The sequence below is a fragment of the Nicotiana attenuata genome, chromosome 7, assembly GCF_001879085.1.
Source record: "Nicotiana attenuata strain UT chromosome 7, NIATTr2, whole genome shotgun sequence".
Taxonomy (NCBI): Eukaryota; Viridiplantae; Streptophyta; class Magnoliopsida; order Solanales; family Solanaceae; genus Nicotiana; species Nicotiana attenuata.
Genome location: NC_031995.1, coordinates 420,354 through 435,075, shown reverse-complemented (window position 1 = coordinate 435,075; position 14,722 = coordinate 420,354). Strand labels below are relative to the sequence as shown.

At 36.1% G+C, this 14,722-nt stretch overlaps 1 protein-coding gene across 1 annotated transcript; it reads left to right on the top strand.

Annotated features, from left to right (window-relative positions):
* On the top strand, positions 1,192-12,868 carry LOC109228465 (ATP-dependent DNA helicase At3g02060, chloroplastic). The gene is made up of 14 exons (XM_019393561.1): positions 1,192-2,041; positions 3,199-3,424; positions 3,738-3,983; positions 4,737-4,871; positions 5,841-5,965; positions 6,201-6,340; positions 6,477-6,547; positions 6,712-6,873; positions 7,997-8,083; positions 8,314-8,487; positions 10,632-10,676; positions 11,503-11,859; positions 12,011-12,438; positions 12,567-12,868. The coding sequence occupies exons 1-13, from the start codon at positions 1,398-1,400 to the stop codon at positions 12,110-12,112; spliced, it is 2,514 nt and encodes an 837-aa protein (XP_019249106.1). The 5' UTR covers positions 1,192-1,397; the 3' UTR covers positions 12,113-12,438; positions 12,567-12,868.

Here is a 14,722-nt window from a genome sequence, read left to right as displayed (position 1 = left end):
GGGAATTATTTTTGGATAGAAACAGATACAGTTTTTGAGAAGTAGAAAAAGTATCTCCTCCCGAGAAGCAGAATCTATTTTGAATATCTTCTTACCAAAAACACCCTTAGCAAAATCATATATAAAATAACCTTACTTAGCTTAAACTATTAAGTATTATATAATGACTTTTCGGATGAACTTTTATTGTTGAATAATTTTTTGATTTATTTAAATCATCTTGAAAGAATAAAGTACTTCTCAATTTTGTTTTCATATTTTACTTAAATAAAATGCAATAACTTAATTATTATCGGTAGTAATAAATATTTGAGATTATTTACCTAGTTATAAAATATTAACTATTAAATAAACCTCTTAATATCATTATTCATAATTTGATACTTAAATTGCTCAAAAATACTTTTAAATTTATTAGGCAAATGTAAATTAATTTTTTCAAAAAATATTTATTCGAAAAGTACTTTAAAAAAATATTTCTCAAAATAAGCCCATTTTTTACGGCCAAACATGGGGAGAAATTTAAAAATAGCCAGATTTACAACCGGTCGTTCAAAAATAGCCCAGTTTCAAAAGTAATTGAAATTTAGCCACTTTTCATATAAAGATAAATCTGAGCGAAAAAACTATTCAAAACCCGAAAAAATACGCCAGTATATTATGCTGGAGTTCCAGCATAACTATACTTGAACTCTAGCATATTATACTGGAGTTCCAAGATAAGTATGCTGGAACTCCAGCATAATATGATGAAGTTTCAGCATAAGTACACTCCGGTATAATATACTGGAGTTCCAGCAAGTATACCGGTCTAACATAATATACTGGAGTTTGGAGCACCGGTGCTCCAGTCTCCAGCATATTATACTGGAGCCAGTAAAGTATACCGGTCCAGCATAATATGCTGGAGTTCATACACAGGTGCACCGAACTCCAGTATATTATGTTGGACCGGTCTCTGCTGCAGCAAAATAATGGCTATTTTTTATTGACTTGGTAAATGCTAACTATTTTTGAATAACCAGTCCGAAAATTGGCTATACCGTGCTATTTTGACCCAAACATGCTACCCCGTGTGTCTTCTCGTATTTGCCCATTTCTCCAGGTGGGATATTTTTGAAAAAGCGGCTTGGGCGTCACAAAATACTACTCCTATTTTTTTCTTTTAAAAAAAAATCTTTTATCTTTTTAAACACTCTAATGTTTTGAGGGAACAGATAATGTGGAAAACCCGCCTTCCTCAGCATACGTTACAGCTCCATTGATACGCCTATGGTGGGTAGTTAAATTTTAGGGGTTGGATTTGGTGGGGAGTTGGGGATTTGAAAATTTTGAGCCAGAAAGTTCTTCTTGCTCGTCACTCGGAGCTTTTACAAGTATAGTAGTTTTATCCATCCATGGCCGCTGCAGCAAAGGCATCCCTCTTCTTCTCTTCGTCGCCGGCGCCTGAAGGCTTTCTCACAACTCGTCTCTGCAAACTCTTCCCCACTCAAAAGCCTTCTTTTCCCGCTCCCGCTCCCGCTTCCTCCTCCTTCTCTTCTATTACCTTATCTAAGGTCCTCAATGCCGATGCTGTATATACCAAATTGCCTCCCCGACTACGGACTGCGAGACAGGAGCAGGAGCGCGACGCCATTTCTCTCCTAAATGAGCGAATTCGGCGGGAGCACGCCAAGAGAGATCAATCCCACCCTCTTAGACCGGCCATGGATTCGGAGGAGGCTGATAAGTACATTCAGCTGGTGAAGGAGCAGCAGCAAAGGGGCCTCCAGAAGCTCAAAGGCGACAGAGCTAGACAAGCTGGTGTAGGTGCAGACGATGCAGCTCGAGCTACTTTTAGTTACAAGGTGGACCCTTACACTCTCCGTTCCGGCGATTACGTGGTGCACAGGAAGGTCGGAATTGGACGATTTGTCGGCATCAAATTTGACGTTCCCAAGGATTCCAAGGAGCCTATTGAATACGTCTTTATTGAGTATGCTGACGGCATGGCTAAATTACCCGTTAAGCAGGCTTCTCGTTTGCTCTATCGTTACAATCTGTACGTACAACTTACCTTTTTACTTACCACGTACAAGTTATACATTTATATGTACTAGTAATTCTTTATTCCTTGAAGAACTACTTTGTCAGTTGGCTTCATTGTCCAAGTTCCCAAGCTTATTGAGCTGCAACTCATTACACTGCTTTTCATTTCCCCCCTTTTTATGGTAACTAAAGTCATGTAATAACTTCTTTCATTCATGTGGAGAAATTTTTTGCATACTCACAAATGCATATACTGCTCCAAGATCCAATACATCTCGAAGGGGCCTTCTCCTTTTGGGTTCCAAGTAGAGGGCATACCTCCAACAAAGAATCATGTTCTGTCTAACGGAGTACAGTAGTTTTCTCGAGTGGAGACTTAGATTTGCACCTCTCAATCCAAGCAATATCTTGAATAATAGTTTTCCCAGTCACGAGGACACCTGCTCACTAGATCGCTTAACATGTCTTTTCAACTCAAGCTAGCTTCATTTTCCTTACTCACAAGCTTATCTGCCTTCCAACCCTTGTTAATCCAGCATACTTCTTAGTGCCTAGAAATTAGGCATCTATCACAGTTTAACATCTACAAGACCTACTGGAACATGTTCCTTTGCATGAATGGTGGAGAATTACAGTATTTAAGAATATCCTCATTTTTATTGCATAAAACGAATGATGAGTTTTTAGCAAGACCGTCCCCTATATACCAGCTATATCATCATGGAAAGATAGCCAAGTAATAAAGTCCTATTTGCTGGTTTCAGCCGAGAGCATATATCAAGACGCCATAGGAGCTTTATATTTTGAACTGTTCTAGGTACTCTTTACATTGCTTTGGTCCTTTTGATTTGAAGGCCTCTCTTTCAATTACCAAAGGCTGAAAAGAAAAGGAAATGGATCTGCTCTATCTATGATTATCCTTAGTGAAATCACTGCATATCACATTTCCGGAGGCGAGATCAGAGTTCTGATTCTCGTTTTGGAAAAATTTAAGACGGAGATACATGCTTTGCCTTTTATAATCCTTCATCATCATCCTTGGAATGACTCTCTGAGTTATGAATAACCGTGGGACCAAGGGAAACCTGGAAATGTTCTTTATTATCAATTTCGTGTGTCAGAGAGATAGTCTAACTCTGCAATTTGATTAGTGCATTTTTAACTATTCAGCCCTAATGAAACCAAAAAGCCACGGACTTTGAGCAAGTTAAGCGATACTAGTGCATGGGAGAGGAGAAGGATGAAGGGAAAAGTTGCAGTTCAGAAAATGGTTGTAGATTTAATGGAGCTATATCTACACAGGCTAAAACAAAAAAGGCCTCCATACCCAAAGACCCCAGCCATGGCTGAATTTTCATCTCAGTTCCCTTTTGAGCCCACACCGGATCAGAAACAGGTTTAATTGTCTCTTCTGTATCTTTTAAATTCTGACTTCAACCTGCAACGTGTTTTCTGCAAAATATCAGCTGTTGTAGGTTCTTGCCATGTGTATACTTTAGCTGCAATTATTGTTTTTCATCCAGCTGGTTCAGCAAGACATATATGAAGAAATTTTAATAACTTAGTAAATAATAACAGTGTTATCTCTTGCCACATTCTGGTCAAAATAACTTATTGCTACTCTTGGTCTGAAAAGTTTAATTATTTTTACTGGTTTACCTGTAATGGGAGCCTTTCTTTGTTTCTTACAGTTTGGGTTCCAATGACAGGCTTTCATAGATGTGGAAAGGGACTTGACAGAGAGGGAAAATCCAATGGACAGATTAATTTGTGGAGATGTTGGTTTTGGTAAAACTGAAGTTGCACTTCGTGCCATCTTCTGTGTTGTCTCTACAGGGAAGCAAGCTATGGTTCTAGCACCAACTATAGTTTTAGCTAAACAACATTTTGATGTTATCTCAGAGAGATTCTCAAGATATCCTAACATCAAAATTGGACTTCTTAGCAGGTTTCAGGTGCATAACTCAATCCTTAGCTGTACATGGTTGATGCCTAATATCCACTTTCTACTTGAACATCCTTCATCATTTGAATAGTTGTTGGTTTGGTAAAAGAATGGTGCTTGCCTTCTGAGCTTCAATTTTTAAATTGCTCTTCATATAGGTTTTGACAAAATCTATCTTCTTGCATCTCATGATTTCTTAAGATTAGCTTTCTTGATCAAAAGGTCCACGGCAAGAAAAAATTATCTTAAGCTCATTAGAGTGCCTTAAAATAAGGGATTCCGTTAATAAGCTGCATGCAAGTCAAACTGACATAGACACATATAAAAATTATGTCTGTTGAGGATTTTATGCAGTTTGAGGTCGTGTAGGCTGTTTCACAAATCGTGCTTAGTTGATTGTTATTTATTTTAAAATTTTTACATTGTTGAAATGGTTTAATATTATTTAATATCTGTGTACTGCATTTAATTGTTGTCTGCCTGTTTGATTTCATTGAGAAGAAATACAAAAAGAATGACTTTTTGAATGTGCAAGGGAAGTGTACGAAACTAGAAGTGATGTCTTTTTCCTCTTTCTTTTCTGGTGTTTTCCTTCCAAAATCTGAGTGGTAATGGTTTCTCAATGTGAACTCTTTACATATATTATTTTTGTTTTAGTTCTTTGGTGTTGACACTGTTGTTTACCTCGTCCAAGTAAACACCATAACCTGTATTCTAAGTCCTAATTTTAGCTTACTTTGCGACCTACTATTGCTCTATCAAGACCAAGTCAGAGAAAGAGGAGTACTTGAGTATGATTAAAGACGGACGTGTGGATATTATTGTTGGGACGCATTCACTACTTGGCGATCGGGTTGAATATAATAATTTGGGTCTACTTGTGGTTGATGAGGAACAGGTATGTCCACATATCTAACTGCGATTGTTTTTTGGATCATTTGTTTGTCATTTGCATCTAAAGGCAGTAATATTTCGGGTTTAGTCATGGATGAAATAGGTTGGTGACTTGTGCAAGTAAGGCCTTTTAACGAGGGAAAAGTATGCTTAATCTCCCTTTTTTTAATTTTTAGTTTACCTTTTAATTTTTAGTCTCCCTTTATAATAAGGCCAACTATGACTACATTTTCTTATTGTCCTATGATGATAAAAAGCTCGAAAAGAAACTTTATCCAGAACCAAAAAAAAAAGAAGCTTGGATAGAAACACCAAGGCTCAACATTCTTGCATTCTGCACGTTTTCTAAAATTGCTTCTTTTGATTGTTTCTTATTAGTAAAGAGTGATGTACATTCATATGGTCAACCCCAGCTAGCTTGGCATTGAGTCATAGTTATTGTTGTCATGAGTGATGTACATTGGAGAGAAGCATCAAGGAGGTGGAAATGTTACATGTTCAAAAAGGAATAAGAACAAAATACTAGGAGTGGGCGAGGATCTGCAGAAGGTTGTACAAAAGAGTAAAAACTAATTGGCATTGGAAGTCGACAAACTGCAGAATTCTTCACACCCACTCGCACTCTCTCCAATACCATAGATAAATTTGTTTGAGGCAACGGCAGCGGCGGAGGGAGAGCATTAGCTGCGGGTTCGGACGAACCCAATTGCTTTTGCTTAAACCTTGTATTTGTATTAGAAAAGTCATAAAATATTTATGAATATTTAATTGCAAATCCAGTAACTAAGACAAACTATGGGTTTAGTGATAAATTCAGATCCCATAAACTTCAAATCCTAGCTCTGTCTCTGGGCAAAGGTGTATAGCTTGTTAGATTGGGCAAGCTTGGAATGCTATTTCTTTCTTTTGATAGGATCCCTATGACCGATTCTTCATATTTGATCTCCATCTGAATTGCTCTTCGTCTTTTCAGAGGTTTGGTGTAAAACAGAAGGAGAAGATTGCTTCGTTTAAAACCTCAGTGGATGTTCTTACACTTTCAGCAACGCCTATTCCGAGAACTCTCTATTTAGCATTAACTGGATTTCGTGACGCTAGGTAATATCACCGGGTTTGTTTCAATTTATCAAAGCCCTGACTGGCTGTTGATGAAGTATCCACTATACTGTTGGGCACCTCCAGCAGCTGAAATTGGGTATCATTCATTTAGCAGTGTCAATGTTGGCTAGAGTTGACCAATTGTGAAATTACATTCAACTCTACACTTTGCCTGCTCAATTTTTTGACTGTTTTGCTTTATGGCTGCCCCCATTTTCTTTTCCCCCTCAAACAGTTTGATCTCAACACCACCTCCCGAGAGAGTTCCGATAAGAACACATCTTTCAGCTTACAGCAAGAACAAAGTAATAACAGCTATCAAGCATGAATTGGACCGTGGTGGCCGAGTTTTTTATGTCTTGCCCCGCATTAAGGGTAATGCATTCTGTGCCTTTTACGCACATTAATTGTGAGTAGCATTATGTAATTTGGTGGCCATGCTGTAGAGGAGTTTGCTGAAGTTCATCCATTGTACTCTTTGTAGTTACATGGGTTTGTCTATTATTCACAGGTCTTGAAGATGTTATGGAATTTTTAGAACAAGCATTCCCACATGTTGAAATAGCTATTGCTCATGGAAAGGTGATTGTGGGATTAATTGAGTTTGCTTTAAGTTCTGGAATTGATAGAATATTCATGTTTATTCAGTCTTTTGACATTAAAGATATGAACTCATACTTACATTGCATCTACACTGCATTGTCCAGTTCTAGTGGTCTGACATGCCATTTCATCTTTTTTGGCAGCAATACTCAAAACAGCTTGAGGAAACTATGGAAAGATTTGCACGGGGAGACATTAGAATTCTTATATGTACAAACATAGTAGAAAGTGGCCTTGATATTCAAAATGCAAACACAATCATCATTCAAGATGTTCAGCAATTTGGACTTGCGCAATTGTATCAGGTTTTTACATTCTCTTACCTAAACAAATAGAAAACTTTTTGTTGTCATATTGTCTTCCAGTCCTATCCATGCATTGTATAAGTGACATTGAAACCAGGAGGCAGATCATTTGTTTTTATCTGCTTAGTTTTCTTAGGCATAAGTGATGAAAGCATAGTTTACTTTGATACAACCTTTTCTTCAATTTTAGATGAATTAGATATTCTTTGACAGCATGTGCTGTTAGCGCAGCTCTGAATTAATAGTCTCCCTGTTTCCTTAATGTACCTGATTAATCATACAAGATGATTAATGCTGCTAAAAGAGAAAATTTACCTTTTGGGATAAATCATACAAGATGATTAATGGTGTGCTAAAAGAGAAAATTTACCTTTTGGGATAACTTAGGTAGCTTGGGGTTTAGTCAGTTCAAACTTTGGTCCTCCAGGTGGACAGCGAGTATTTGTCACATTCAAAAATTCCTTGTAGTCTTGAGATTACATCGAAGTTCAATAGCATACATAGTGCTATTTTCCTTGTAGCGGCATTTGAGCCAAGCTCATTTTTATGAGGCAAGGGATTGTCGCAGAGAGAGAACAAATGTGGTTGATCAGCCTTTTGTGGTATTGTAAAGTCTTCTATTGTTTCTTTCAAGAGGAATCTCTGGGGTTTGGTTCTCTTATTGACCATGGGGAACCACCTGGCCTGCTATTGTAGCTGAGGTGAAGCCAATCGATTTCTTCAACTCAAATAATGTAGTGATTTCAAACTCCAATGAAGAAGCATCTTTTTTCTCTTTGCCGGTTTCCCTTTCATTGTATTTACTACTAAAGTTGATTGGTCAAAGATTTTCAGCCCTTAATTTCAAAATTTGGCCCCTTCCACTGCTAGCTAACTGATTAACTTGTCTCTCTTAATAGCTTCTGTTGATACTGTAGTTTTTGCAATTCAGATGTCCTTGAGCGGAGTTTATGAGACTCATATAGTTTTACCATGTGCTAATCAGGGCATGATGACGTGCTGCTGACAATTCCATATCTTAACTTTGCAGATTCTTAGCGATTGTGGTTATTGATCCTTGGAATGCTAGGTGCTGTGACTTTGATATTCCTTCTAATTCCTACCCCCTCTTTGATTACTGTAGTTGCGTGGAAGGGTCGGACGGGCGGATAAGGAAGCTCATGCACACTTATTTTATCCTGACAAATCACTTCTTTCTGACCATGCACTAGTATGTTCTCTTTCCTCTATATTCTTCTATTAACAAGATATGTAGGAGATGATTCTTATATTCTGTCATCTTGCCTTTATTTTGGTAATGTTGCGGTATTTTCCAACAGAACAAGGGTTCTAATTTTATCTTATCAAGGACGAATTCTGTGATATGCACGTTGTGTGAAGTTATACGCGGAAGATTTTTCTCTATTATGGCTGTAACATGGCATTCATTTGACAATTTAGGAGAGGCTTGCTGCTCTTGAAGAGTGCTGTGAACTTGGCCAGGGTTTTCAGCTTGCAGAAAGAGACATGGCTATTAGAGGATTTGGTAATATTTTTGGCGAGCAACAGACAGGGGATGTCGGCAATGTGGGCATTGATCTATTCTTTGAGATGCTATTTGAAAGCTTGTCAAAGGTCTGTTTCCGTCATCCTTTTACTCTATCATTTCTAGTTACAAAGATAAAATTGACTGGTTTGTGCCTAAGCTAGCATTGCTTTCTGCATGCTATCCTCCTCCCTTATTTTGAGATTACTAGTTTCTCGGCACGTGCGTTGCACGTGTATGTCGAGTCATGTAATAAAATAAAGGTTTTAATGAATAACTATACATGAAGACTATAAAGTATAAGTTTCATACAAACATGTGATTTCTTTTACTTATTTTGATTTTATGAGGTACAAACATGTAAAGTTGGTCATGTAACAAACATATTATAATTAAAAATTGTTTGACTCTATGCTTTATTTATCGTTATCGTAAAGTATTATTTGTAGACAAATTTGAAAAGATATCCTTGATTTTTAAGGGGATAAAGTTGAATTTTCTTGGGATAAACACGAAAGTTCATTCTAAACAAACACCAATATCTGAAAGTTTGTTCCAAGCGGACAACAAACTTTGCAAACAAACGATTAACTTTAGGCACAGAGTAACTCTATTATCGAGTAAAACCTCCTCACATACATGATGTTGACTAAATGAGCAAAGTTTATGTAAAAGAAACAATGCCAAAAATGTCACGACAAAAAGATCCATCGCCCATGTACTCATAGTAAACAAAATATATTACCTGATTGTAACCTTTTCAATATTGTTTGTCTTTTCAAAGATTAAATACTCTTTTACTTATGAATAATTGGCAAACCCTAGTTTAACTGAATAATCAAATTGCTATTATGAATTAAAATATATCAGTCAGCTAAAATTAAATCCAATTAAGTATTTAAATCACTTAAGCACATGTAGAATAGAAATACAAATCTTAAGTTTCAGTATGAATCACTTGATTTGCGTAGTTTATTCTTTACCGTAAGCAATGTTGATCCTCAAGTGTTTTTAAATTGCTCTAACTCTATCTATACAAAACTACAACTTTTAACTCCAAAAGGAATCTGTAGCTAGATTATTGAAAGATGTTATCCAAGGCATTATTTAAGATAGTACCTGCAATTTCTTTTCTATTCTTCATCAATCTACAGAACTTCATCCTAAATATCATATGCCGCAGGGTGGCGTCCGCCATCAAATCATTTCCCCCTTTTTTTTGTCTTCAAAAGTGAGATGTGTATTGGATCTATATATACCGAAAAGTTGAAAGAATTTTACTAATTATACTAAGTGGCAACACTTAGTGTTTGTGCAGCCTCTTAAGAAATATTGTGGTTGCCACGAATCTCGATTTCAGGGGAAATATCTTTGCCTTTCATAATTTTAAATCAAGGAAGCAATTACATGGCTTATACACATGTTTTCAAGTTTCACACTCTATGCTCTAAATAGAATTAGAACCTAAATTGTTTATCTCGTCAGTTTCTACTTTAATTAGAATTGTCAAGTACAAGGGAAAACAAAGAAAGTGAAATAGAAAACAAAAAGGATTCAAAGAAGTAGCATAATCATTTATTGAATCAGACCACGATTCATACACATAAATTGAAGAATCACATTGGATCATAACCATCCATCCTAATATTTATATATATTGAATTTCATAAATCACAAAGAATGAATAGAGTAAAGAAAGAAGAACTTGATTTTGTTGTCACTTTATTGTTTAGTCACTTTGGAATTGACTTTGCCTTCCATGAATATTACTTTATTTCCTCAAAATAAACTATGAGAAAGAAGGACGATCCTTTGGATAATGTAGTAGCATTGGCAAGAATCATTGCATCCAAAGTTTGCATCCTTTGGTCCAAAATGTTGAAACGGCATGAAAATATTTGCACGACAGTTTTGAGAATATGCTTCCTAACCGTGTAAACTTATTGGCTTCACATAAGGTGTCTCTCTGAAGCGTCGGGTCTCTTTGGAGGCTTTATTATTATTATTATTATTATTATTATTATTATTATTATTATTATTATTATTATTATTATTATTATTATTGAAATAATTAAATAGGATATTAGGTTAATAAGAGGGGTATTAAAGTATTTAACTTTTCACTTTTGGGGTTCTTGCTTTTAATATAGATGATACATCTATGGATCAGCAATGTACCTCTCAAAATGAAAGAAAATTGTAATGAGATCTGTTATCTTTATTTGTATTCCAGGTTGATGAGCATCGTGTAATATCAGTTCCTTACCATGCAATGAAGGTATTTAATGCTCTCATATTTTCCATAAGTTGATATGTTTTTCGAGTATAAAATCCATTATACGTCTGCGGTTGTGTCTCCACTCCACAATACCTAATGCTTGCTGCTCTTTTGAGGCACTGTCATTAATCATTAAGAACCAGAGAAATTCAAATCTTAAAAAATGAATAATTTTACAATAACAAACCCAGTGTAATCCCACAAGTGGGGTCTGGGGAGGGTTGTGTGTACGCAAATAAGTGTAATCCCACAAGTGGGGTCTGGAAAGGGTAGTGTGTATGTAGACCTTACCCCTACCTGGTAAAGGTGGAGAGATTGTGTCTGATAGACACTCGGCTCAAAAAAGGGGAAAAAAATATATTCTGGAATTAGTAACTGTTGAGTCATGTACATACCAAAGTTAGCATAACTACTACTTTGAACTTGTGGTGTAAAATGAGGCACATATATTTGTGTGACTATAAATCATTACATAAAGGTAAATTATTTTCAAATATGGAAAGGGGTCATTCTTTTTGGCACAGACTAAAAAAGAAATAGGTTCACATAAATTGAAATGGAGGGAGCAACTGTTAAGCCGGGTTAGTTAGCTAAAATGTTGAGCATGATCACGTTGATTTCCTAGGCACGTGGAAACAGCTTCATATAGGAACTTTAGACTAGTGGTTCTACAAATAGCTTGTACGAATTTGTGCCTCCTGTTTAAAGTTAATCTGCTTCTGTAACATCGAATTGTGAAAGATATAGCCTATAGTTTATCTGCTACTTTCATTGGCAATTGCAAATAATGTGTATAACCTTTTAAAATTCTCACTTCCTGTCTCAGCTTGATATCAATATAAACCCTCATCTTCCTTCCGAGTACATAAATCATTTGGAGAACCCCATGCAAATCATTAATGGCGCTGAAACAGCAGCTGAAAAGGACATTTTCAGCTTGATGCAATTTACGGAAAATCTGAGGCGTCAGTATGGCAAAGAACCTTACTCTATGGAAATCCTATTGAAGAAGCTTTATGTCAGAAGAATGGCAGCAGATTTAGGAATTACCAGCATATATGCTTCAGGAAAGATGGTTGGCATGAAAACAAACATGTCAAAAAAGGTTTTCAAATTGATAACTGATTCAGCAACTTCAGATGTTCATCAGAATTCTCTGATTTTTGAAGATGGCCAAATAAAGGTATGATTTTGTTGAGTTTTACTACCTTGCAATGCATATAATAATCCACTAAGGTTCCATTTTCTTCATTTGAAAGAATTGGAATATAATTGATGTGAAAGGCAAGTTTTCCATATCTAAGTGGCTTTGTGTAATGATGTGTCTTATTCAGGCTGAACTGCTCTTGGAGCTACCTAAAGAACAGTTGCTGAATTGGATATTCCAATGCCTAGCAGAATTATACTCTTCATTACCGACCTTAATAAAATATTAGTCCTTTAAATGAACTGTGATTCTTTACTTCATCAAGTAGGCAGGCCCATGTCCATCGCTACAATAGGGTCCTGGGTATTTGGTTTTATTAAGAACATTAGAAGCTTCTCTCTCCTGGGCAGTTGGTTTAATTATGAACATTAGAAGCTTTCTCTCATAAGCGGCTGCCTCCCCATGTACATACAGTATGAAAAATTGAGATAGACCTGTATCGGCTATTAAAGCATATATATGAAAATCCAACTGGCACTTTTTCCATTCCTCTCGGGCAATCAATCCATATCAGAAGTAAAAGCCACGGGGAGTGCATTGCCTTCCTGATACAAGGTACTTAACTTTCGAATTCAATGAGGTTTATCTCTGGTCCGTTCTTTTTATCTTTTCAGTTTCTGTTTTTGCCATTTTACTTTTTGTCTCCTAATAGTCTGAGATCTGGTTTGTTTTTTACTGTGCAGGACTAGCACCTTTGTTTAAATAAAGGATATAGGATATATTAATGGACTATCAAAATGATTTTGTGTTTCTTGTGAAAGATTTGTTTATGTGGCAATTAGGATCCACATTTACCCAACTTGAATAGGGAAAGAACACGGGATCATAATTTGTCTTTCACGTCTTCCCGGACCCATTGACTCCTTTCTCTTTATGTTAGAAGATGTCACCTCTTCATGACATTTTCTCTGAATTATGTCGCTTCATGGAATTTGTGTCGCATATTTATTCATGACATTTTGGCAAAATGTGATTCTAAATCTAATTTATGGGTAATTCTTCTTATTAGCTAAAATTACAAAAAGGATCAAGAGATTAAAAAGCGAACGATCCGATTGAGATATTTTTTCTTACGGACAGTACAAAGAAATTTCTTGTCAATTACTGACATTGATTTTAGCGGTGTAGCCTACGAAATTCCAATTGAACCGAATCCTAACTTAATGTAAATCTATTGTTTACCATGTAACCACTTTTAAGGCAACTTATTTTTTGTAATATAACCAGCTTTAATATAGTAGTTGGAAAGTAGCCAGTTATCCAGTTGAATAAGCTTAAAGGACTTTTCCCGTTTTCCGCCCTTTGCTCGTCATCTCCTTCATCGGACCTGAAACCTATTTGCGAAAGAGTGAAACCCAAGTGGAAAATCGATCTCATAGCGGGATTACAAACACACTTTTTACAACATTAGGTTCAGAATCCAAAATGGATATGAGAAATTGAGAATGCGATCAAATAAGAACAACGTTCCTTAGGGTGTGTTTGGTATAACGGAAAATGTTTTATGTTGAAAATGTTTTCTTGGAAAACAAGTAGTAATCTTATTCATTTTTCGGTGTTTGGTACACAAATTAAGGAAAATGATTTCTCAAGAGTATTCATAAATAATTTAGATATAATAAACATGAAGCCATAACCTTTCAAACCGACAACCTTCCGAACCCACAAATTTCATAAACTTTCGAACCGCTAAACTTTCAAAACCGCGGATTTCGAACCCATAAACTTTATATTTTCTAAACCCGTAAACTTCCAAACACATAAATCTCCGAACTCATAATTTTGGAACTTGTAAAATTTTTGAACCTTTAAACGATAAATAAAAAAATTAAAACTGAAAAATATATTTAAAACTTTTTTTTCGAGAGGGGGGGGGGGGGGGGGGGGGGGGGGGGAGAACGAAGAATTCAAATTACAAAAAAAAAAGTAAATTTTTTTTTTGTGCGGGTGGGGGGGGGGAGTTGGGGGAGGGGGGAGGGTGGTGCAAAAAAAACGAAAAAAACAGAAATTTGAAATTGCAAAAAAAAAAAATTGCGGTGCGAGGGGGGTGTTAGGGTGGGGGGTGCGGTGGGGTGGAGGGGTAGTAGGGTGGGTGTAACGGAAAAAGTGAAATTGAAAAAAAAAAGAAGCCTTTTTTGGAGAGGGGGTGAGGTGGGTTGGTGAGGGTGGGGAAGGTTGAGAAGAAGTTTTGGAAAATGTTTTCCCTTCTCTTGATAAGGAAAACATTTTCCTCCATTGGGAGGAAAATGAGTTCATAAGTAAAATATTTCCCAAAATATTTAAGCCAACCAAACATGGGAGAATTGGAAAATATTTTCCTTCGCACCAAACACACCCTTAAGCTTTCGCTATTTTCTCGCCAAGTGAGAATGGACCTCCTTTTTTTGTCGGGAAACTATCAGCTATGTCCATTTATAAGTAGCTCATTATAAAAATTGGCCAGTTCATAAAATATTATTAATATTAGCCAATTAGCAATTTGTAGCAAAAAAAATCAAAATTTTGCTTTCTTTTGAGTGGGTGTTACTAGAATAGATTGGGTACATCTTAAAGAGCTTGAATCTCAATTTTGGGATGATTTGGTGAAGTTTTGAGGTGGTTTGAATTGAAAAAAAAAGTGATATGTATATCACACTGTGTATCATTTTGTGTATCACACATGTATCATATTTGTATCAATTGTGTATCACATGTATATCCATGTATACATGTTTGTGAGAAGTGAGATACATGTTCGATAAATTTACCGCAGAAGAATTTTTAACTCGATTTAATTACGAATTTTGATACAAAACCAGTCCAAATCACCTCCAATCTTCCTCTCATATATATATATATA

What these genes read in the sequence shown, in the direction of transcription:
- LOC109228465 (XM_019393561.1), top strand. Translation starts at nt 1,398, where the DNA reads ATGGCCGCTGCAGCAAAGGCATCCCTCTTCTTCTCTTCGTCGCCGGCG. An exon ending in GACTTGCGCAATTGTATCAG is followed by an intron (nt 6,874 to 7,996) that starts GTTTTTACATTC and finishes TGATTACTGTAG; the next exon opens with TTGCGTGGAAGGGTCGGACG. An exon ending in TTGAAGATGGCCAAATAAAG is followed by an intron (nt 11,860 to 12,010) that starts GTATGATTTTGT and finishes TGTCTTATTCAG; the next exon opens with GCTGAACTGCTCTTGGAGCT.